Raw genomic sequence first — 24,864 nt, 5'->3', positions numbered from 1 at the left:
GTCCTTTCAGGTCTGGGTTAGTTGCATTGGTTAAATAGAACCCGCTTGCTATTTAAAAATCATTTTCTATGCACTTGTCAACTCACAAAATCCATAGTAACTATGGAAGGTGTGTGCTTTTATTTTGGAAGTTTCAGTAAGCCTGTTTCAAAGGACCAGCATAGTCCCATTCCCATCACTGGGGGAGCTCCAACAGTAGTGTGAAGCCCACTCCTGCAATCATCTATTGTTTAAAGGCTTTTATTTTGTAGAGCAGGTTTTGTCTTATTTTGAAAATCAAGCATGGTTGTCCTTTCAGGTCTGGGTTATTTCTATTAGTTATATAGAACATGCTTGCAATTGTAAAACCATTGTGTATGTTATTATAAGCTTTAAATAATCATTAATAAGCATGGAGGGCTGATGAAAGAAATTGACCTTTAGGGTCAATCGCTGTTGTCTGGGTGTTGGAACAGCAGTACATGCTGTTTAAGTTCCCCACACAACATGGCCGCCATGTAGTTGCCCCCTATGAAGCTGGTCAAAGGGTTAGGTGTCAGGTCAGGTTTAAGCCATAGAAATGAATGAATATCAATGAAAGTCAATGCAAAGTCCTCAGAAAGATAGTAATCTATGCATGTGTGTATGTGTGTGGGTGTGTGTCTGTGTGTGAGTGTGTGAGTGTGTGTGTCTGTGTGTGGGTGTGTGTGTGTGTGTGTGTGTCTGTGTGTGGGTGTGTGTCCCAGTGTGAGACACAGAGAGGCAGAAAGAAAGACAGAATCACATCCAGACATATACAGTAGGAGATACACAGAGCTATAAATAGAACAGTGAGGAATGAATCAGCCAATCAGCAAAGAGCGTCAGTGTAACTTGACACCTGCTGTTTCTCACTCACGCAGCACCTCTCTCTCTGTCTCCCCTGGTCTAGGCTTTATAACATGGAGGCGCATGCTCCCGAACAACTGGCCATAACTCTGAAACCGTAGGGGCGATCGATGTCATTCTTGGACCGTTTTTATCAGAACGGACAGGGGAACATTAATATTCATCCTTTATTAGTGAAAATATAATAATAACGAAACAACACTGGGTGAAAAGTAAGGGAAAATGGAGAAAAAGGCAAAAATGCCTGAACATGCTCCCGAACAAAGTCTAATATCTCGGAATCCGTACATGGTATTTGAAAATTTTTTAAACTGTGGGCGACAGCTATCCCTCGTCCCCAATCATGGATATTTTCATAGCTCTATGTCATTCACAGTATAAAATATGATTATGGAAAGAAATGGTGTCACTCATGGATTACAGGTCAAGCTCTCATTGAAAATACATGGGAGAAGGCCTACAGAAATCTACTGCCTCTTGGCGATGGAGGGGTGTTTTACAGAAATCTATGAGACTTAGAACAATTTTGAAATTATTGTGTGAAAGCAGAGGCCCGGCCCTACAATCTGACCGAAAATTGTGGCTGTAGAGCGAAATTTGTGGCCGTGAGGGCCAGTTGAAACTCATTTTTCCTGTAAAAAATCCCCTCTTTCTACACTCTAGTAACTGCCATCTCCACTGTAAAGAGTGTGATTTTCTCTAAAACTTTGTGTCGCTTGGAGTCTAATTTTAGAGAAACCGTAGCAGTTATCAACAAACCGTTTTCACTTCTGAAGAGCCGGCGGATTTTCCTACAAACTGAAAGTCAAACTGTGTTTCTAGGTGAAAGTATGGCGATACAGCAGAGCCTCAAAAACAGTGAATTTTGAGGATTTCTTCCGCTCCTGACTCCATTCATTCCTATGGGATTTTTGGGCTCGGTTTTTCGTTAATTACGTCGCCATAGTAACTCGAAACGCCAATAAAAGTAATAGCACACCTCACGGGACCGAGCCGGTCGTTTTGATGTATATATTGTGGGGGTGCACGCAGCGGTTCGGGCCGCATTAACGGAGACGGAAGAAAAATAAATAAATAAATAAATAAATAAAGAGTCCAGTTTAGAGGTGCATAGTAATAGGTGCCTGCCATGCATTGCATGGGAGGCAGTGCATTGCTTCGCAATGCACTGCTCTCCTATGCAATGCTTGGGCAGGCCCCAATAAATGACCAGCCATGAGAGTTTGTTAATCACATGTCAAGCTGGAAGCCCTGCAGGGAGTTGGCAATCATGGAAATGGCCTTGTGTGCATGACGTGTTCTCCCTATTTTTGGGTGTTTTGTCATTCTGCTGGGTATATAAAACACCTGAGGTATTATGTTAAAGCTGGGTGTTGTATTCCCACTCAGGACCATCAGGAGAGGTTATATGAATGAGGGAAATGTCTGGGGGTTTTACCCACCAACTGTGACTTTTCTAGCAGGAAAGTTCAAAAGGATTTTGATTGATAGTAACAACAGAAGCTCCTTCATGAAAGTTGCATTAAGTTGATTTTCCCTTTAAAAAAAATGTCCCTTTTAATCCCATCAAAAGGATCATCTACTGCATGTGTGGGTTTTGTCAATAACGCCGTTGTGTTGGCTCTGAACCAGTTTCGGGACATGAAGCGCCCAGCAAAATTTTCCGCACCAGTCTGTGCCATGCTGGCATCTTGGGCCTGAGTCCAGCTACAATACTGATACCTTTCTGCTTTTTCGTTTTGGGACATTTCATCGTACTTACAGGCTGAAACAGTTAGTGCTGCCTCCTTTTAAACAAAACAAAGCTGGGCTCTACGTTAACGCTTTCACAGGAAAAAAGGCTAATTTCATTTAATTATTTCTGCAAGACAAAGACTGGAAGTGCACACAGGAAAAATAAGAAGAGGAGGCGGTTTAAGTATAAATGTTTATTTAAATTTGTAGTGTCTGAAATATGAAGGAAAGCGCTGTGTAATTATGCTTTGTGTTAGTTGAGAAAAATTATTTTCTGTCTGCACACATGGTGTAACATGCAAACAGAGGCTAAAAAGATATGAGAGAAAAAATCTCAACAACCCCTTAGGAAGATATTAGGACTATAGTGAGAAATTCATAAAATGCTGTCTAGTGTTCTTCTATTAGTAGATAAGAAGTATTTATACATGCTTTCAGCTACTTTGATCTATCTATCACATTTTGTGCAAGAAAGAAAATACAAATGTTTAATGACGTTTTGACAACAACTCTAACAAAACATACAATGTACAAAACAACAAAATAACTGTGCTTTGATTTTTAAAAGCCCCTTTCTCTGATTTTATAATAGAATATGCTCCCAAAGCACATTTACTTGGCATTTTTTTATTCTAAATTGAGCTATCCTTGCTCTTCTTTAACCAACAGTGCTTGAACATAATTCATGCAGTGAGAAAGGGAAAAAAGTTCATTAGATTTTGGATTTAGTCTAATAGGTATGCATCCAACAGAAGCAATGAGGCACACTCTGCACACAGAGATCAGCAGCCTTGACAAACAATGCACGGCTGGCAAACATTTTCAGAAGGTAAAGCTTAAACTCTTGTGTTGTAGCTCTCAGAGAGCCTTGATTCTGACTCCACTATCCTTTTACGGTGTTAAAAGAAACATCTTTGCAGCCAGTGCTTCTATCTGACACAGGTTGGGAAATAGCCTTCATTGCACTCACCACATCTGCAAATGAGACAAACAGAAAAATATTCCAGATGTCAGTCTGGTCTCTCCAAATTACACAGCAGTTGCAGTTGGCATCAGACCAGTGTCTCTCAGAAGCATTCAGAACAAGCACTGACAAATAAAAGAAAGCCACAACAGTGCACTCACTTTGTGTTTGAGTTTCTCTCCTGTTATGTTCTGACTCTGTTCAATGTTCAAGTACTCAGCTATTCAAGAGATGTGCTTTGCAAACATGGCATCAGTTTTATTTTTTTTTTAAATTTATTCAATAGAGACAAATGCCAAAATACAAGCATTCAATAACAACTATCTAATGCAGAAAAGTGCAAAATTAACGTTAACACATTGTTCTTGTGCCTGTTCTTGAAACAAGCTTTTTAAATTAGCACTAAAACATGTTTCCAAACAAAACTAAACATCTTACATTTAAAATTACGTTTTCTACAATTTACATACAGTTGTTTCACTTACGAGCTAAAAACGCAGGATTTGAAATAAATTATTTTTTTGTATGGCAGCAGCATAATCTGACACTGAAATTTGGAGAAAATTTAGCTTTAAATTTCAGCGGAGAAAAAAAATCCCAAACTAAAGTGACTGTGACTAAAGCATTTTTAATTGTCTAGATTGCTTTTAAACTGATAAGATTCTAGTAACCTTTCATAAGTAATCCATGAATTACTGTTGCCCTAAGAGATACGGTGGCCCATTTTTCCAAGATCCTCTTCAAAACAGGAAAGACAAAAGAACATGCCATTCAAGTAAGGCAGTTATGTATTTATCTTAAGGAAATCACTGCCATTACTGTTCTCCAAACCCTACTGTTAGAAAATGTCTGCAAAGAGTGTGATCTTGGGGTCACAGAGCCTCCATAACAAATGTTAGATGCTATTTTATTTACATGCCACCAGTGGTTCAGGAGTGGAGGTTTTATAAATGCTACTGTGGCTGTAACTGGAAATTTGTGTTATCATCATATGAGATATAGGATCTAAAAGAGATGGGATCCTTTGGACAATATCACTCCAATTAGATCAAGCCTAAAACAAAAGATGAATACGTGGAAAAGCAACTTATGAAAACTGGTAAGTATGGTGGAGGATCTGTAATGCTGGGGGAATATTCTTTTTCCAAAGGCCCTGGGAACCTTTCAGAGTGTCTGGGATCATGAGCTTTAAGGTAATTAATACCAGGGTATTTTAAATTAAAATCTCGTGGACTCAACCAGTAAATTAAAAATAAGTCAGCACAGTCAGACGTTTCTCATCAGAGGCAATCCAGATTCTTTTGTGGCTATCTCAGTGCCTTGATCTAGAAACCCTGAAAGGTTAGCTGAGGAGGGAGTGCAAGAAAGCAGACCTTGAACGGAGATTGTGCAAAGAGAACTGATCAAAAATGTATTCTCCAACCTTGTGAAATGTTTTAGAAGACCACTAACAGCTGTCCTATTGGCGAAAACAGTGTTGTACAAAGTAGTGACAGCAGGGGGTGCCTGTAATGTGAAGGGCACTGTACATGACCACCGATTTTAACCATGGCTTCATTAGTTCAATCTAACATCCAAAACACAAGGATGGACTGATAAAATCTTTGCTGCATGCATATTTATAGGGGAGTCATGTGTATTTGTTTGTACATTTCCATTTTAGAATAATAAAAATTCCAGACTGTAAGCCTGAGGGGATGAGAAAGTAATTGGAAACGTAAGAACGGAGCAAAGCGTAAATATCTTGGGAGATTTCCTGCTCTCTGGTGAGGTTTACTTGTCATAAGATGAATGCCTAATTAATGCTGTGCTCTGACAGACAACGACGCAGCACAAGCTGAGTGAGAGGGAAAATAAAACTGGGGAGACTGAATGAGATAATGACCATATTTGTGTCACGATACACAACGTATTCATCTTACCATTGAGCAACAGAGATGAGGTACATTATGTGTCATAACATAAACAAAATGTATCTACTTCTAGAAAGGAAACGGTAGTGTTTATTAACTTTCATTAGTTAGGGTGTTAGGCTGTGATTTTGTCCTTATTGACAAGGTGTTCATATGAATCAGACATCAGCAGCTGTTTACATTAGTCTCGAAACCTTCCTTTTCACAAGCTATAAACAGCTGCCACATCAACAAGCTGTTAGCATACGTGTGAATTTAAATCCAGCAGAGTGCAAGAAACATTTTGCTCTGAGTGATTCCTGCGATCATTGGCTCTTAATTCCTCAGCCATATATTTAAGTGCTTGTCTGGCATAGCGCCCTGTGTAGGAGATGCAATGGTAAGACGACAAAACTATGAACCTTGGTTGCTTTTGGTTCCTTGCAGACTGTCGCTCTGTGCTGCGATCTCTTGCTGGGTGTCCCTCAGTGGTGTGTTCAGGCTCATTTCAAAATGGGCAGTGGTTTTCCTTTAGGTTCACTGTGTCAAACAGCATCCTGCAAATACAGCTACAACATATATCGTCCTACTGAGGGGGTGGGAGGCAAAATTTTCCTCTAGCTCATATTTTACAGCAGTGTCCATTAATTTCCATATGCAGAGTTTATAATAGTGAAACATTTCATTATAAAAGTGTCAGGCTTTTGGTTTCTATGTTTGCCACGTTCTTGACTGACTGTGTTGGCACATTTAAGGCCCCCTGGCAGATTGTTTCCGTAGTTACTTTCATTCAACCATTTCATAGCAAATGAGAGGCATCTCTTTAAAGTCCACAAAACTAAGTTAAAGGACTATCTGAAAATGATTTAAACATTTCTTAATCAGTGGCAAAGTCCTTATTAGCATTAAAGCAATCAAACCCCTGTTATAATTGCTGACCAATTTCTGCATGTTTCCAGTGGTACTTTGATTTACCTCTGGTGATGAACTCAAGTTTTTGAGGTTGGAAGGCCTCTTTGCCATCACCCTAATCTTTAGCTCCTTCTCCACACCCTTGACCAGATTCAAGTCGGGATTCTGGCTGGGTCCCTCCAAAAAACTAAACGTGTGGGTAAAATTAAAAAGATTACGTTAAACCTAAATCTGCCAGGGGCCTGAATAGGTGTACAACCATGACACAGTCATTTTTTTATGCATAAAAATGGTGCAAAAAGATCTGGGCCAGTAACCAGTATCAAGGTGTTGAGGTTTTAAAATAAGTTAAACTGCTAAATTGTTCCTCATACCATGCTAGAAAAGGTACATGAATGACACGGCTTTTCTTCCAGCTGCATGCAGAGTAATTCATCGCTGCCGCGCCCCCACCTGCTGCTGTGCACTGCTGTTCAGCTATCTGAAAGTTTTCTACCTTTTCTCGTACTTGCAGGAAAAACCAATTCATCACCTGATTGGAAATAATTCTGTTTGCGTAAGACAGAAACTATACCAGACGTCTCGACAAAATTGGGATGTTAAAACCGTCCTTTTGACTTTTATGTCTTCACTTGAGGCGCACAGCATTCCCTGCGCTTATTTTAAATAGTGGAAATTTGCCTGTGTTCACCCATTGATGGCAGACACTAGAGACAGTGAATACACCTATAAAATCTGCCTCATAGGTTTAACTTTTCAGATGTCTTGGAAAGACAATTTAACATTTTGCATTAAATATTCCCCCTGTTTACAGTCAACCATGCATGTGTGTGATAAACCAAACCAATTTTCAGACTACCTTCCTGTTTGTCCAACACCCTTCGCACTGCGATGTCCATGACCTAAAACAGACCACGCCCCCTACAGACAGTGTGTGCATTTGCGTTTCTGATGCGAGAAGCTGGCGGGTCATTTGGAACATTCATGCTGGTTAACGAGCTGTTTAAACCAAAGGAAATCATGTTGTAAACTTTTGTTTAAAATCTATGTTATGAAACTGATATTGTTTACTCAAGGTTATCGTACGGTGAGAATCTTACACCAGCCCATGCCTACCAGATTTACTAGTTTGATCTTTCACAGATCAATAAATTAGGTAATCATTAATATATCATCAATACTATCTTTATCAAAACACAGAAGCGGAAAAAAAACTGGTTAATTTGCATTAATAATAAATCTTGACTAATTCACCATTTCTTACTGATAGTTTCTTACTGTAAGTTTAATAAAGCCTGTTCAAATTCATTGTGCTTGTTGCCCATGTTGCTGTTGTTCTCAGTGTTATGCAGTTGCCTCCTCAGATACTCTCTTGCCCCAACAGACAGACACAACATTGGCTGGTGGTAAAATTCCCTTGTGCCATCCATGCAATCAGCTGCAGGCTGGACTAATGGAGGCTACAGTGCAGGAAGGCAAATGTCACCAGGTTGAAGGTGAAGTCTGTCAACAACATAAAAGACTCAAGAAGCAGCTGAAAGACATCAAGGGCCACCACAAGGGCAGTCTGATAGTATAATACTTATCATTTCCATTTACATACATTCTCTTCATTAGTCAATGTCAGGGTTTAAACATGCATAGCCCATTTGTGCAGTAGCTTATGTAAAAACAAACTTTGCAAGCTGCCCTATAGTCAGACTTCACTCTTCAATTATATTTATATTCCTCCATGGCTCCACATCATGTTAGACAGTGTGTGTCCTGCTTGGCTCCTTATTGATCCATAACATTTCAGCACTGATCCTCGGAGCAGACTACAGTCTTGACAACTTGTCTTTTTAGGCAGTGTCGAGGTGAGGTAGATTGCACTTTTTTTTCCTGTTTCATGCTCTGACCTTCAATGGGAAGTTTTATTTTCATTGGTGGTGTGCTGGGAAAGTTGGTCGTTCAGAATGAAAAAATGGCTCATTAGTTGAAAAGGCAGAACTGTCAAAAATAATCCAAAGTAAATGATGGAAATAAGACTCTTTCATTGCTTTAGTCTACAACAATGAGGGCCCAATGCGACAAGGACAAGGTAAGAGCACAAATTCAACAGGAGATCTACACTGAACTCTCATCTGGCCTGGGCAGCAGCTGTGTGCGCTTTCTCTTCTCTAAGATCCTGTTGAGCTCCTCAGAGAAGGAGTGGGAGAGCGGAGAAGTGTTTTCTGAGTCACTCTGCCTCAGCAACACGTAGCTGTTCCCGTTCATCCTCCTCAGAACGCTGGGCAGCGTGGCTGACAGACCATTTGGAAAGTCACACTCTGGAGATGTATGCTGTGGGGTAGGAGGGAGAGGAGGTGCTGGGGGAGGAGGTTCATTATTTGTTGAAGTCTGACCCTCACCGGGAACAATCTGTAGAAAACCTCCATCCTGTATGTCTCCATTTTGCAGCTTAGAAACTCCATTACATATGCCATTGCAGTGACTTGAGACGGTCTTCAGCTCCATGTGGGAGGAGTTTCTGTGCTGTTTTCTGCACCTGCTGCTCCTCTTGCTGCTCGGGTACGCTGCAGCTGCGGCACGCAGAGAGTATTTCCCTCTCTGGCCAGTCCGCAAGCAGAAGCCCACATAAGCAAGGACAACGGTGAGGACCAAACAAAGCCCCCCGAGGACGGTGATGAGGGACAGGTACATGGCTTCCATGTTCCTGGGGGACAGCAGGAGGAGTGGCCGGGCCCCATCGGATGAGGGAGGCTCGGGTGGAGCTGGTACTGTGGCAAAAAGGTTGTGCGTTTGCTCTGTGGGTGGAGGAGGAGGCAGATCCAAACTGATGGTTACATTGAAGGTTACTACAGCAACCTTGACGTTGTTCTCCACAGCGTGACAGATGTAGAGACCGCTCTGGTCCTGTCGGGCCTCGATGATCAGCAGGCCGTCTGTACCGGTTCTGAAGCCAGAGTTGAGGTCGTAGCCCTGCACCTCACTGCCATCCAGCGTCCAAAAGGGAGTTGCCAAGTTGGAGCTTAGCTCGCACTGCAGCAGCACGTCATCACCAACCCGAACAGAGCGGCTCCGCTGGACCACATCTGAAAAACCAACATTTGTTACCCAGTGCATTGCAAAAGTATTCATGCCCCTTGACCTTTTCCACTTTTTGTTACATTGCAACCACAAACGTCTGTGTATTTTTATTTTTATTTTATGGGATGAACCAAGACAAAGAAGTGCATAAACATAAAGCGGAAAAAAAAAAAATACCTGATGTTTAAAACATATTTAAAGTAAAGAAGATGTGGCATGCGTTTGTATTAAGCTCTACTGACACAATACAGGTCCTTCTCAAAATATTAGCATATTGTGATAAAGTTTATTATTTCCCATAATGTCATGATGAAAATTTAACATTCATATATTTTAGATTCATTGCACACTAACTGAAATATTTCAGGTCTTTTATTGTCTTAATACGAATGATTTTGGCATACAGCTCATGAAAACCCAAAATTCCTATCTCACAAAATTAGCATATCATTAAAAGGGTCTCTAAACGAGCTATGAACCTAATCATCTGAATCAACGAGTTAACTCTAAACACCTGCAAAAGATTCCTGAGGCCTTTAAAACTCCCAGCCTGGTTCATCACTCAAAACCCCAATCATGGGTAAGACTGCCGACCTGACTGCTGTCCAGAAGGCCACTATTGGCACCCTCAAGCAAGAGGGTAAGACACAGAAAGAAATTTCTGAACGAATAGGCTGTTCCCAGAGTGCTGTATCAAGGCACCTCAGTGGGAAGTCTGTGGGAAGGAAAAAGTGTGGCAGAAAACGCTGCACAACGAGAAGAGGTGACCGGACCCTGAGGAAGATTGTGGAGAAGGGCCGATTCCAGACCTTGGGGGACCTGCGGAAGCAGTGGACTGAGTCTGGAGTAGAAACATCCAGAGCCACCGTGCACAGGCGTGTGCAGGAAATGGGCTACAGGTGCCGCATTCCCCAGGTCAAGCCACTTTTGAACCAGAATCAGCGGCAGAAGCGCCTGACCTGGGCTACAGAGAAGCAGCACTGGACTGTTGCTCAGTGGTCCAAAGTACTTTTTTCAGATGAAAGCAAATTCTGCATGTCATTCGGAAATCAAGGTGCCAGAGTCTGGAGGAAGACTGGGGAGAAGAAAATGCCAAAATGCCAGAAGTCCAGTGTCAAGTACCCACAGTCAGTGATGGTCTGGGGTGCCGTGTCAGCTGCTGGTGTTGGTCCACTGTGTTTTATCAAGGGCAGGGTCAATGCAGCTAGCTATCAGGAGATTTTGGAGCACTTCATGCTTCCATCTGCTGAAAAGCTTTATGGAGATGAAGATTTCATTTTTCAGCACCACCTGGCACCTGCTCACAGTGCCAAAACCACTGGTAAATGGTTTACTGACCATGGTATCACTGTGCTCAATTGGCCTGCCAACTCTCCTGACCTGAACCCCATAGAGAATCTGTGGGATATTGTGAAGAGAACGTTGAGAGACTCAAGACCCAACACTCTGGATGAGCTAATGGCCGCTATTGAAGCATCCTGGGCCTCCATAAGACCTCAGCAGTGCCACAGGCTGATTGCCTCCATGCCACGCCGCATTGAAGCAGTCATTTCTGCCAAAGGATTCCCGACCAAGTATTGAGTGCATAACTGTACATGATTATTTGAAGGTTGACGTTTTTTGTATTAAAAACACTTTTCTTTTATTGGTCGGATGAAATATGCTAATTTTGTGAGATAGGAATTTTGGGTTTTCATGAGCTGTATGCCAAAATCATCCGTATTAAGACAATAAAAGACCTGAAATATTTCAGTTAGTGTGCAATGAATCTAAAATATATGAATGTTAAATTTTCATCATTACATTATGGAAAATAATTAGCTTTATCACAATATGCTAATATTTTGAGAAGGACCTGTACTTTGTAAAACCAGTCATTTGGGGTATGTCTTCACTCCCTTTTCACATCAAAAGACGGAAATTGGTCTCCCTTCTTTTTTGTAAAATGTTTCTAGCTCATTCAGATTAAATGAAACATGTCAATTAAATAAAAGCATTCAAGTCTTGTCACAGATTCTCAATTGGATTTAGGTCTGGACTTTAACTAGGCCATTCTAACACATTAATATGATACAGATCTGTAGTAGCTCTGGCTGTATGTGTAGGGTTATTGTTCTGCTGGAAGGTGAACCTCTGCCCCAGTCTGAAGTCTTTTACAGCCTATGAGAGGTCCGGGTCTGGCTCCGAACCACTCCTGTAAAGTTTGATGATCACATAGCATTTTGCATGTACGTCAAAAAGTTTTATTTTATTAGACTTCTTTTGTTTTGTTTTTTAACAATGGCTTTCTTTCTGCCGTTCTTTTCATAACAGCCAGAATAAGAGAGTGAGGGCAAATACCTCTTCTGTTGACAGATTCTCCTACCTGACCTATGGATCTCTGCAGCTCCTCCAGAGTTACCATGGGCCTCTTGGCATCTTCTCTTATCAATGCTTTTTTTCCAGCCAGTCAGTTTAGGTGAACAGCTATGTCTTGGTAGGTTTGTATAATTGTGCTGTACTCATTCTGTTTTTAGATGATAGATTGAACATTGGCCTTATTTTACCTAAACCTACTTTAAACTGCCCAACAAATGTATCCCTGACCTGTCTGCTGAGTTCCTTGGTCTTGATGGTGTTTGTTCACTAATGTTCTCCAGCAAACCTCAGAGGCCTTTACAAAACAGCTAAACAGCTTTACGCTGGGGTTAAATTACACACATGGATTCTAATTATTAATGTGGTGACTTTTGAAGGCAACTGGTTGCACGTGATTTTATTTTGGGGCATCATATTAACAGGAGGGTGAAAACATATGTACAGCATACTTATCATATTTTGTTCCCACGTGATTGTTATGTACTATTCTTTGTTGGTCTATCATATAAAACCCATATAAAATGCATGAATGTGTCTTTGTAACATGACAAAATATATAAAGCTTGAAGGGGAATGAATACTTGTTTAAAGCACTGTAGAAAGACAGAGAGCCTAACTTTACAAAATAGTTTTAACTAACACCTTGACTCATAAGCTAATTATTTAACATATACTAGATTTATCAAAGACTGTCCAGACTTATTGTAGCATGATGTCCAATTAGAAATATTTAAGTCTCTGGTATCATACTACCCCATACAGAGACAGAATGAGAAGTTAGAAGATGCTACATTTCATCAGAGTGAAAATTGATACGTGGGGAGAAAGCATTTGCCTGCTTTGAATATCAAACAGATTTCTCTCCGCAGACAGCAAAGATGTGATTAAAGAAGGGAGGAGAGGATTTTACCAACGCTGTGCATATAATCAACTTTCAAAGAGGCCATCACGCCATCCGATGACAACAGTGCATCTTTTGAGCCTCATTTTCTCTATTTTTAATCCTCTCTATACACGTTTAACGCAAACTTTTTTTTATAAGCATCAGATAAGACTTCAGCATACCATATCCTGTGTTCTCACACCCCTTTCTGCCATGCTGGATGTCTTGGATTAAAGTGGATCTGTGAAAAGGGAGGAAAAAATAATAATAAGCACAATGGAAAGAATAAAAGGCTGCAGAGATTTTTATTTCTTACCCTTTCTAATTGTTCTATTTACAGTGCCTAGCAAAGGTATTCTCAACTTTGGAATTTATTTCATATTTACTTACATTACAACATTGGGAACACATTTTTAAAAGTTATTATATGATTTACAAACACAAAATAGCACATAGGTAATTTTTAAGTGGAAGGATATGGATATATTGTTTTCACTATAAAAATGAAACAGGGAAGGTGTTGTGCACATTTATATTGAACTCCCCTGAGTAAACACATTGTTCAGAACCATCCTTTGCTGCCTTTACAGCTGTAAGTCTTTTGTGGTATGGCTATCAGCTTTGCAGATTTGGACACTGGATTTTTTTTTGTCCTTTCTTCTTTGCAAAATAGCTGAAGTTCAGTCAATTTGGATGTAGAGTGTTGGTGAACAAAAAAAGTCTTGTCAAATTTTGTGAATTGGAGTTAGGTCTGGACTTTGGCTGGACCATTCTAAAACAAATATATTTTAATTTAAACCATTCTCCTGTAGCTCTGGCTGTATATTGAATCTAAAGTCATTTTCAGCCTCTAACAGGTTTTTATTCCAGTAATAAACGACCAATTTTCCAATTCCTGCTGAAGACAAACATCCCCACAGCATGGTGCTGCCACCACCATGTTTCACCATAACAATGATGTGCCCAGGTTTGTTTGATGCAATGTTGGTGTTTTAACTGATTAGGTCTTTTCTGAATGCAACTGAATGTACTTGAGTCTTATTTAGGGGTATCAAAAAAAAGCGGGCAGATTAGTGTTCTCCACACTTTTCAGATTTTTATTTGTAAAACACTGAAACAAAAATGCATCTTTCTGCTTCTACTTCACAATTGTGCATAACCTTGTGTTGGGCTATCACATTAAATAAATAGGAAATGTTCCAGGCGTATGAATACTTTTGCAAGGCATTGCATATCCCTCACATGCCCTGTTTTGTTGTTTCTGCTGACTAAGCTTAGGTGTCCACATTGAACAGTACACTTTATGCAGCTGCATGATGTATTTACAATTACAGCCAGGGTCAAATTTCTGCCACCAGTCTGATTGTGCAAACGCTCTGGGAGGTGACATTGTCACAGGCCCCAGTGATACTGTACATCAGGGTAAAGGTCAGACCAACAAAGGGTAACCTACATTCAGCTGATCCAACAGCACACTGTTAGATTTCAGGCAGGTGTCTACTTTTAAGGACAGGCTTAAAACTTTCCTTTTTGATAAAGCTTATAGTTAGAGTGGCTTAGGTTATCCTGAGCTATCTTCCTTATTTTTTACCTCCATCTTCTTCCCTCCCTGTTGGTTGGAGTAAGGGGGAGTCAGGTTTAGCCTAAACCGGCTCAGTTATGGTTGAGGTGCAAACACACCCTCCATTTCTGCTACCTGTATGACCCCCTCTCTTTTCCAATGGTTATTGTCAATCTGACAGAGAGAGGTATCCCAATCATTGTGGTTTTTAGTATAACAATGGCCATCAGTGGGATCTAGATGGACAAACTGTCTACTTTTAAGGCTAGGCTTAAAACTTTCCTTTTTGATAAAGCTTATAGTTACAGTGGCTTAGGTTATCCTGAGCTATCTCTGTAGTTATGTTGCTATAGGCTTAGGCTGCTGGAGGACATAACGACCACTTTCACCCTCTTCGTTACATTCTCACACTACTCTCCAATTCTGGATTATTTCTTTTTATTTCAGTTTTTAACTTTATGTTCTCCCTCTTTTCTCTTCCTAGAAGCTACAACTGGCCTGACTCTGTGTCTGCATGTGACACCTTTCTGGAGATGGTCATCGTCCGAGCTTCTGCTGGCAACAACAACACCTTCTACCGATGATCCACATAGCCCTGTCTTTCAGTGTTTAACCCTTTCTCTCTCCTAGACATGGCGATTGACTGAGCTTTTACTATAACAAACTCTATGTGCTCTTTCAGACTCTAACCTTGAAAACTGGCTCAGAGTTTATCTGTTCTTTCTTTCTAGATGAAACGACTAAAGGAGCGACATCCATTAACATTTACTTTTCCTTCCCATAGAAAGGACTCCTGGATCAGTGCTTCTTTGTTCTCTTTGTGTCTCGGCTCTGTTCTCTCTAACCCCCAGTCGGTCGTGGCAGATGGCCGCTCACACTGAGCCTGGTTCTGCTGGAGGTTTCTTCCTGTTAAAAGGGAGTTTTTCCTCTCCACTGTCGCTACATGCATGCTCAGTATGAGGGATTGCAGCAAAGTCAACGCCAGTGACTGTCCACTGTCTCTACATGCTCATCCAGGAGGAGGGAATGCTGCAAGTCACTGACTGGATGTAATCTGGTGGGTTTCCTTTGACAGAAAAACTTTTTATCCAATTTGAATAAATAACTGAATCTGACTGCACTGCTCAATGGTTAGGATTAATTGGAATGTATGTACCTGACTTTTGTGAAGTGCCTTGAGATGACATGTGTTGTGAATTGGTGCTTTATAAATAAACTGAATTGAATTGAACACTCACCTGTTTGACTGGGTCATTACGACCACACACTTGGCTCCATTCCAGGCACAGTGAGGGTCCCGGGCAAAGATGCAGTCATAGCAGGAATTGTACCTTCCACAGTCAGAGAGCGGCAGCTGAACAACACCTGATGGGGAGCCAATGTACACACTCATCTGGGGGACAAAATAGGATTTTAGTATCATAGGACAGTGATTCATTTTTACCTTTGTGTGCTTGAGATGGTCAGACTGACTACCTGGTTTGTAGATAGTAGAATGTTGTTAACAGGTTCTGGTTTCTCAAACAGCTGCAACTCTTCAATAACATGCAGCTGACCCTTGATGTCAACAGCTTTGTGCAACCAACCTTCATCTGGATGACAGAGATCAGGAAAATTACAAGGAATTTGAGATATTTAGTTAGTTCATATTTTATATTGTATATCCCTTTAAAGGTTAGTTGAGGTAATATTTAAATTTGGAAAAGTCATGTGTGGCCCTATATTATCATTGAACTTTATACACCATTTATTCATTAAAAACATTTAAACAAATGAGAATGAAAACAATCCATATTCAGCCCTGAAATGCCACACAAATAACAAAGTTTTTGATTTTACTTGGAGTTTAACAACATCGACCCTAAAACTAAATTTTTAAACAGGCAAACTTTTCTTTTTAATTATTATAATCATAAACTGGCAGGTTCAAAAATCATTACATCAAGATCTGATTGAGCAAAAGCTACCTAATAACTGGTAATTAACAGCTGTATAATACAACCAATGGCAAAAAAATAAAACATGGAATCACTACTTTTAGGATTTTCAGTCACAAATATGACACAACTAGTTTATTATTGGCCAAATTAGTACCATTCCAGAATTGTTCTTGTGCATCATATAAATATCATTAGGAGGGCCACATATGTCCTGCAGGCCACACTTCCAGCTCTACGTTGCAACAAAAGCACAAGTGGAGGCTGAAACTTTAGAGATGCTTCACTTTCCATACATCGAATGTGTTCTTCAGAGAAAGGAGACCTCAAAAGTCAATGATGAAGTCAGCAAAAAGACTGGATCTCCAACTAGGATTTAGGATGAACCTTGGAAAAACAAGGTGCCTAACAAGGCTCCATTCTGCCAAGCTGATCTGTCAGCTCTTACAATCAAATGTTGGAACCTGACTGAATGAAAAACATTGGCTCTGCCCTCAATCAACTCAGGCCGACACAAAAGCCAGAAGAGATGCAACAGTGTGCTAATTTTCATGTTTTGCTATGTCTGTGGTTTATGAAACGACCGACTTAACATCCCCCAAAGCACTGATGCAGGGATTATACTAGACCGGCGTGTGGAGAGCAAGTTCTTCATAACGGACATTTTTGCAATTCTAAAATGATCTAATTTAATGTTCAGAACAGAAACAGTGCCAGACTGAAATCCTCCCACCAGTCCCCACTGAAAAACAATTATGTTTTTGTAGATCTTTATATCTTTGATAGATGCTATACCCCCTGTTTCCGGGTTTTATCTAAAACTCAACTTACTTAGAAGTTTCATACACACCTGTGCCCATGTATAAAACATGGTACATTTGTTTATCTAGTCCCTGGACCACAAGTGCTGCCATACGTGTGTAGTCTGTTGTCCTCCTGAACAACAGGGGACGTCTGTCTGCAGGTTGGACTTGATGCGACATTAGAGGATGCCGTCTTACAAAATCCAGGACATCATCAGGTAGGGACGTGGAGATGTTTATGCCCTTGGCCCTCAGACTGTCGGTAATGCACTGCAGTAAAAGAAAGGCCAAAGAGGGACATGGGTAGGAATGAGGACAAAATAACAAAGTGCTTGGACACAGACAGAGAGAGAGAGAGAGGTGCAGTGTTTTTCTTATATGTAATAAACTAGTCTTTAAAAAGGGGCCAGCATTGGAGGGTAGAGAGGATGTCAAGAGGATCAGGGAAAATTCAGAGATCATAAGAAAAACAGAAACATTTGGAAGACTGTGTCATGAGAAACCGCAAGTTTTCATTTAAGTTTTAATAAGCTTGTGTAAGCTCAGCGTCCGGTTCACGATGACATGAGGGCGACTCAGCTCTCACTTCACCTGAATGAGGAAGCAGCTTTCCTTTTGCTTTGTTCTGTTGAAATGATGTCAGCCAACTTCTCTAAGAGGCTTTCACGCTCCCATCCTAAAATCTTTGACCATTCCCTTTTTCCATTTAATTGGAAAGTTTAATTAAGTCTGAAGAAATGCAAAAATTTATCCACAACAGAAAATGTCTTCCACCACAAAGCAGACCGCTGGCCTCTCTCCCCTTTCATTAATTGCCATAAAAATGGTTTTCAGTCTCATCCTAGAACCCGACTCTTACTCTTTCCAGCGTTTCCCTCCATGTTTAGTGCAACATTTCAATGCATTCATGTTCACTTTAAATTGATTTAATCTGCTCTCCAGCTAGCCCTGTTTAACATTACAGATGAGCTTTGTCTAAGTTACTAAAACATAAAAGCCATCAGTGCACGCGTAAAAGTTCGTGGATTGAAGCTTACAGTTCCAGGCCTTGGGTCAGGGATTTTTCCAACATATTCCTTCCAGTTGGAGCCAGAATCCTGGTTCTCCATGTAGGGTCCTTGGAAGGCTTCTTGGACTTCGGACAGCGAGAACCGACACACTGCAGACGCCTTCACGTTTTTCCTTTGGACGACAAGTAACACAGTGAGAAGGAGCAGAGCACAAGTCACAAACAATAACACTAGTAAACCAGGGGTTACCATGGCGAGAGAAGCAGAGTTACGGGGCTGCAGCTCACCTTGTCAAAGGATACAGAGAGACAAACCGGAGGAAAACAAGGGTAAGAGGAGAAGGAAATTAATGCTGACAGAGATGAAGTTGATTAGAAATTATAAAGCTCACGGAAGAGGAATTAAGAGACAACAAAAAAAGTTTAGGAGAGGTAAGAGACAGAAGTGGAGCTAAAGACATAAAAGCAGCACCAAGAGATATGGACTGTTATATAATATCAGGTTTTCCGTTGCTACAGCCGTTGCTACAGCCTTGGGGTAAAAGGTTAATGTATTTAATGCACACAAAAATCTCCAAAGTCTGAAATTCAGTGCAATTTTATGTTAACAGTAGCAATATCAACATTTGGGTTTTTACACTGTGTGAAAGCATTATTTGGGTTGCTACCTAAGCACAGAAAACATTCCAAAACCTCGACAAAAATGGACAAAATATTCAAAATAGCACATCAACTAATTTATTTTCACACCAAAAAGCCTCACCATATGTTCTGTTTAATCTAGAGAAAAAAAACTATTTGTTAATTTAACAGTCAGTCAGTCCGTTTCTACCACATCTTCCATAGTGGGTCATGGGGAAGCTGGTGCCTATGTCCAGCAGTTTATGGGCGGGAGGCAGCATACACCCTGGACAGGTCGCCAGTCCATCGCAGGGTTCATCTAACATATGAATGATAAAGTATGGTATTTTTTACCCAATCAATTCAAGGTAAACTGCAGGATTCGTGGCTTGTTGCAAAATTATGAGATGGGGATCTCTCCAGCTCCTCCACAGTTACCATGGGCCTCATCACCACATCTCTGATTGATGTTTCCTTTCCCAGCCTGTGAGTTTAGGTGACATGAATGTCTTGGTAGCTTTGCTGTTTTGTCATGCTGTTTCTATTTTCAGATGATAAATTGAACAAAGTTTGAGATACTGTTTTAAACCCAAATGCTGCTTTCAATTTTTTTAGCAACCTTCTCTCTAACCTGTCTGCTGTGTTTCATGGTTTTCTTGATGCTGGATGCTCACTAATGTTCAAACATCTGAGAGCCTCACAAAACAGCTGGATTTATACTGAGATTACATTATCCACAGGTGGTTTACTAATTATTCTAAAGGCAACTTGTTGCATTGGATTTCACTTAGGGGTGTCAAAGTAAAGGAGGCTGAAGATAAACGTATATGTAAAAGAAAACAAATGGAAAACCATGAATCATTAGTCTACCACTTCAAAATTATGCACTCCATTGTGTTGGTCATCCACATATAATCCACACAAAATCCATTGAAGTTTATGGTTGCAACATAACAAAATATGAAAAAGTTTAAGGTGTATGAAAACCTTTGAAGGCAGTCTATCTGCTTTACCTGTCAAAGCTTTTCAGACAAGGACAGCCCCCTTCACAAGCATCCCCATTGATAACAAAGATGTAGACAGACATTTATTGCAGCTGTAACTATTTTAAAGAGTTCAAGCTGCAGCCACAGTTAGCCTCCATACAGTAACTCTTTCTGTGCTAAAAGTCCTTACTGACAATCTTCTGTGATAAAACTGCAGAAAACAGAATAAACAGTATTTCTTTGTATTTCTGTTACATTTTCTGTTACATTTGAACCACAGAAATCAGCAGTTTCTCTGAATCAACCAGTAAAATCCTGAGAACAACTTTCGAAAGCAACAAAAATCAAAACTTTTGTGAAACTCCACCAGCATCCTTGAGCTCATTGAACCACTTGGAACTTAATCTCTCTGGGCTTCTCCCTGCTCTCTTTTTATCTCATCCCCTCCTGATTTCTTCGAAAGCCTCAATATATTGATTGTTGCTTGTTATCTTAGTCTCAGTCCTCCACTTTGGCAATCTCAAAGCCCCCACCCCCATATCAAAGACTCAAACAGACTTTTCACTTACCACTCTAGACCAAAGATGCCATAAAAGAGCGTGTCCTGTGGGGTGAGGCCATGCATTACAAAGACACTGCGCAGCATGTTAAAGTGGAAGTCGTACTCGGGCAGGGAGCAAGTCAGTCTGGTCTTCAGGAAGGACGTCCATCGTTTCTGGAGAGTCAAATGGCCTCCTCTGTCTCCCTGAGGGAGGCGAAGTGGACAGAAAAAAAGAAGAAACAGATGAAGAGAGGAGGTAGAGTCATGCAAGGTGAGGACTACAGATAACAGATTGGACAATTGGACAAAGGTGGCACAGCCACTGTGTCAGGAAGATATTTACAACTGATGGGGGTAGCATGCTTCATATCTGCAACACCTACAGAAATCCAGAACAGAGTGTGCAGGAAAACAAAAATAGTGACATAGTTATGCTCCCCGTGGAATTTAATTCCTCTCTATAAGATGGATAATGAATGTCACATCCACACACACATCCAGCTGACATCTATTCATAATAACAATCTTTAAAAATAATAATAATAATTTTGAGTTCAGGTTTTTGACGTTGCACAAGAAGTCATGGTATATTTTTATTGAAATAACAAAGATTCATTCCTATATCTCCAAGGACACACCCAGCAAGCTCTCCTCATTAAAGGAGAACAACAAGGTTATAAAAGGGAACAGATGGCTGCTGACAATCAGGGCAGCAGAGGATGGTAATCATTCACATTAAAACAAAATGCTAAACAGACTGTCTCACCTGCATTCATCCACTCCAAGCCTCACTGAATCTACAACTAATTCATCACAAATGCAGTGTGCTCCTGTAATTAAGTTGCGGTCCTTGCTCTAAACGCATCCCCCATCATTTGTTAAATGAGCTAAAAACTTCACACATTTAACCTAACGGGGATCGTCTCTCCCAGCTGTAGAACACATAAGATCTTTGATCTGCACGCACCTTACACACCCGGGCCACTCGTGCCACCCTGCTGTGGCTGTAGGTTGTAGTCTGCTCCTGGCTCTTCTCAGTGAAGAAGAAGTATATCTTATCATCGTCTCCAGTGCTGCTGCCCAAACTCTCTCTTACCAGAGCTGAACCCACGAAGTCCGCCTCTGCAAAGAAGAGACAAATTGACTCATGCTCTGCAATTTATGGGTTACAGCAGCTTCAACCATATTCCTACTTCTTAAACTTTTCCACATTTTGTTTCTCACTTTTAACAACTTATTATTATTATTAATTATTGTTATTGTAACAGACCAACGCAAATTAGTGCATTTTTCTAAAGTTGAAGTCAGAATCTGTCCTTTATGGAAAAGTGGAAGGAAGAAAGCCATGTTTGCAGTTTGACAAGAAAGATGTTGGGGACACATGTGGAAATGGGTGCTCTGGTTAGATAAGACCAATAATTGACTTTTTGGCCTACAGTGGAAAACTAACACAATATCCTGAACTTCCCATCCCGACTGTAAACCATGGAGGTGGGAGCATCATGTTGTGGGGATGCTTTACTTCAGCAGGGACAGGGAAGCTGCCCAGAATAAATACTAAGATAAACAGAGCTAAATACAGGGCGATCCTAGTGGAAAACATGGTATAGGCTGCAAAAGACTTGAGACTGAGGCAAAGGTTCACCTTCCAAAACTACCCTAAAGAGGAACTAAACCCCAAATCAACTTTTTTTGCAGATAAAGTGTATAAACTGGGCCTTGAGGGTGCTATCTTTATGTTACTGTGCTGTTTTATTAAAATTTCATGTAAACTTGTTTAATTCAGCAATATTTGTCCTAAAACTGTCTTAGTGCTGCCCTCTTATTGCAGTTAAATTTTCCTATTGGTTCAAATGGTACAGCTTGGTACATGCTTAGGTCACAGCCTCCGCGTTCAGGTAGTGTCCTCCACTGCTGGCTTCTGGCATCACTGAGTCAGGACCTTGAGCCCCCAGCCCTGTGGCGAAACTACCAGCATCGTTCTGCTCACTCTCCATGTTTCAATGTACCATATTAAGCTAGCTGCCACTTTCCCTCGTCCTCCTGACCACACCTCCACTCAACCCCCTCCGCTCATCCCAAGGTGCTGTACTAACTAGAAACATTTTTACCTATTTTGAATTACTGAGCTGCTATTTATATTTGTTTCCCTTTTAGATCTAATACAATAAAAGGTTCCATTAGATATTGAATTTGATGTATCAACAAAATAATCTTATATCTATCTGAGTGTTCTTATTCATTAAGACCAAAAATATTACACTGCTAAACTAACTATTTGGGGCCATCCAGGGATAACATCTTAATGTTAAAACACTTTAAAATCATGTCGTGGTTCACTCGTACAATCTTGCCATCCAAATATGATGAAATGCTTCTATTTCAGGAAATGATCTCACCGTTGAGCCAGCGTGTGGGAGCATCCTCTGTCTTCAGAGCAGGAGATGGAGGGTTTCTGCGAATATCTGGATAGCTCCAAAAGTCATACTGGGAGGCTGTGTATATCTGCTGGTCTGAAGCAAGAACAAGGGGTTGCATCATCCAGCTTTTAAGATGAATTCCTTATTAAATTGAAATTTTCATGCGGCTTACCTATAATGAGAGCAGTGTAACCTGTCATTGGCCCATAAGGACATTTATCTCTGCCTTCTTCAGGCTGAGAGGACATAACAAAGGTTTTTTTATGCTAAAAGAAAAACAGAGAAACATTTATTTAATAAAAAATAAATACAAATTTGTGTTTCTCAATACTCAGAATATATGGTTGTCATATCTAGGTTTACACAAAAATTAATCTACTATCTAGAAAACATGATATAATAATAGTGGATGTATTCATGCACCTACAATGTATGCACAGAGGGGCCTAAAGGCATGAGTCCCACACATGTAAAGGTGAGTAGAGTTAAACCTCTGCAGGAGGCGGATGTGATTAAAACACTCTGTCTGAAAGAGGTAGAGCAAACAACACTTTATTTAAATAAAAGGAACAAACAACAATGCGTTCAGTCACATGTCAGCAAACATTTTAGTTGTAACATACTGGCAATAATGTTTTATGCACATGAAAATCAAACTAGGAAAAACAGCAACAATGTCTCATTATTTATTCACCAAAAGCAAAGCCAAAATGCAGAAGCAGTGTGTGGAAAAATTATAATAACTTTTACCAGTAAACTGAGCGCAGTTTTCTCTTTGACCTTATAGGTCTCCCAGAGTTGTGTTCAAGGAGTTCTGCTGGTCTTTTCCTAACAAGGTTCCTTCAGTTCATTAAGCTTAGCAGCCATTAGTTCGTGCACAGCTCTGAGGATGGGTGACATGTCAGAATGCCAAAATCTAAACTAGTCATAATTTCAGTACCTTTGCAATACAACTCACAAAAGCATGATATGCTCTGAAACAGTAAAATTAAGTATTTGTCATCTTTTCACAAGATCCCATGTCACTCAAAAAGCAATTAACAGGCGAATGAAGACAGCATATTTTGTGCCTCCAGGGATTAATAAAGTATTTCTGAATCATCCATCCATCCATCCATCTTCTATACCCGCTTCTTCCATACTGGGTCGCAAGGGAGCTGGTGCCCATCTCCAGCAGTCTACGGGCAAGAGTAGGGTACAGTCTTGACAGGTCGCAAGTCCATCGCAGTATATCCAAATCAGTAATTAATAAATAAATAAAGCTCCTAAATCTCCTTATGAAAAAGTACTTTTGTTGGTCATTTAGTTTACACTGTTGGGGAGAATACCATGTTCACATATGCACCATAGCATGTTTACAACAAATAAAAACTTTGCTCTTTCAACCCTGAACTTAATTTAATAATATACCTCCTCAACTTATATTTAAGTAGGTTTATGAAAAGACAAGAAACTCTTAAATATGATTCAGGTAAGGTTAAGATGAAGATGAAAACAGTGGTTTTCTGTGGCCACAAAACGTTTTACGATTCTGTTCTGTGGATATTACTTTATCTTTCATGGAATCATATGTGTTGTTCTGTATGTATTGCATGTATTACACTAAATATGGATTTCTTCTTAGATACAAATGTTCAACTGGAAGACCAGCCCCATAATATTGGGTAAAGTCAAAATAAGAGAGTTCTTCTCAATAAGCAATGGTTGCAGTTTTGTTTTGGGCCTTCATTTTACATTTATCGGCTACATTTCGGACTTTATCCATTACTTGGTCAATTAATTTTAAGCACCAGAGAAATGGACCATTTGATTAATGCAGAAAATAATTGCTACAATGCATTTACATTTTTTTTTTTTTTTTGCCTTTGTTATAAAAACATGCTTTATCGCTTTGCTCAAGCCTGAAACTGCCCTCTGGACGTATGAAGCTTAGAGAATACTGAACATTTTGATATATAACACCAAGTTATTGTTATAAAGACCTTAATTCTTCCCCAGACAAATTAAGGTCTCACCAGCATTTTAACTAGGAGAAAGAGAGGGATCGACTTGGCAACTGCGACATTTTCGGATTTAAAGAGAATGCAGTTAATTTTTCACCATTGCTGTAGAGGAGAATCAAAAAAAAAAAAAAAGATGAACAGAGTAAGGCTTAAGATAAGAACTAAGTGCCTACCTTATTGTCTTTTCCCTTGAGCAGACACTGAAGCTTTTGCTCAGCGGAGGCCTCCCACCTAATCTATAACAAACCAAATAACATACATCAAGACAGAAACAGACCTGGATCACATCACTGAACAGCTCAGG

General features: G+C 40.2%; 1 protein-coding gene and 1 long non-coding RNA gene across 6 annotated transcripts in view; both read right to left on the bottom strand.

Annotated features, from left to right (window-relative positions):
• Positions 1–2,780: 2,780 nt before the first annotated feature.
• LOC124858631 lies at positions 2,781–6,113 on the bottom strand. Its single transcript, XR_007035889.1, has 2 exons — positions 5,880–6,113; positions 2,781–3,576 (listed from the first exon to the last, which is right to left on the bottom strand). It is a non-coding gene; the product is annotated as an uncharacterized LOC124858631 (long non-coding RNA).
• A 1,425-nt stretch (positions 6,114–7,538) lies between these two features.
• Positions 7,539–24,864, bottom strand: part of LOC124859417 (semaphorin-4G-like) — a 44,830-nt gene continuing 27,504 nt past the window's right edge. For 3 of the 5 annotated variants that reach the window (XM_047352193.1, XM_047352194.1, XM_047352196.1), the window contains 13 exons: positions 24,734–24,796; positions 23,685–23,735; positions 22,985–23,083; positions 22,730–22,823; positions 22,537–22,650; positions 21,105–21,259; positions 20,166–20,341; positions 18,018–18,162; positions 17,028–17,250; positions 15,717–15,832; positions 15,479–15,633; positions 12,862–12,920; positions 7,539–9,443 (listed from right to left, as the gene is read on the bottom strand). In XM_047352193.1, the coding sequence (XP_047208149.1) occupies positions 8,476–9,443; positions 12,862–12,920; positions 15,479–15,633; positions 15,717–15,832; positions 17,028–17,250; positions 18,018–18,162; positions 20,166–20,341; positions 21,105–21,259; positions 22,537–22,650; positions 22,730–22,823; positions 22,985–23,083; positions 23,685–23,735; positions 24,734–24,796 (2,418 nt within the window). In that variant the 3' untranslated portion in view covers positions 7,539–8,475. The remainder of the gene's footprint in view (positions 9,444–12,861; positions 12,921–15,478; positions 15,634–15,716; positions 15,833–17,027; positions 17,251–18,017; positions 18,163–20,165; positions 20,342–21,104; positions 21,260–22,536; positions 22,651–22,729; positions 22,824–22,984; positions 23,084–23,684; positions 23,736–24,733; positions 24,797–24,864) is intronic. The other 2 variants (XM_047352197.1, XM_047352195.1) reach the window with 2 other exon arrangements.

The sequence above is a fragment of the Girardinichthys multiradiatus genome, chromosome 22 (assembly GCF_021462225.1).
Source record: "Girardinichthys multiradiatus isolate DD_20200921_A chromosome 22, DD_fGirMul_XY1, whole genome shotgun sequence".
Classification (NCBI taxonomy): domain Eukaryota; kingdom Metazoa; phylum Chordata; class Actinopteri; order Cyprinodontiformes; family Goodeidae; genus Girardinichthys; species Girardinichthys multiradiatus.
The sequence above is the reverse complement of the archived record's forward strand: the minus strand, read 5'-3'. Positions and strand labels throughout refer to the sequence as shown.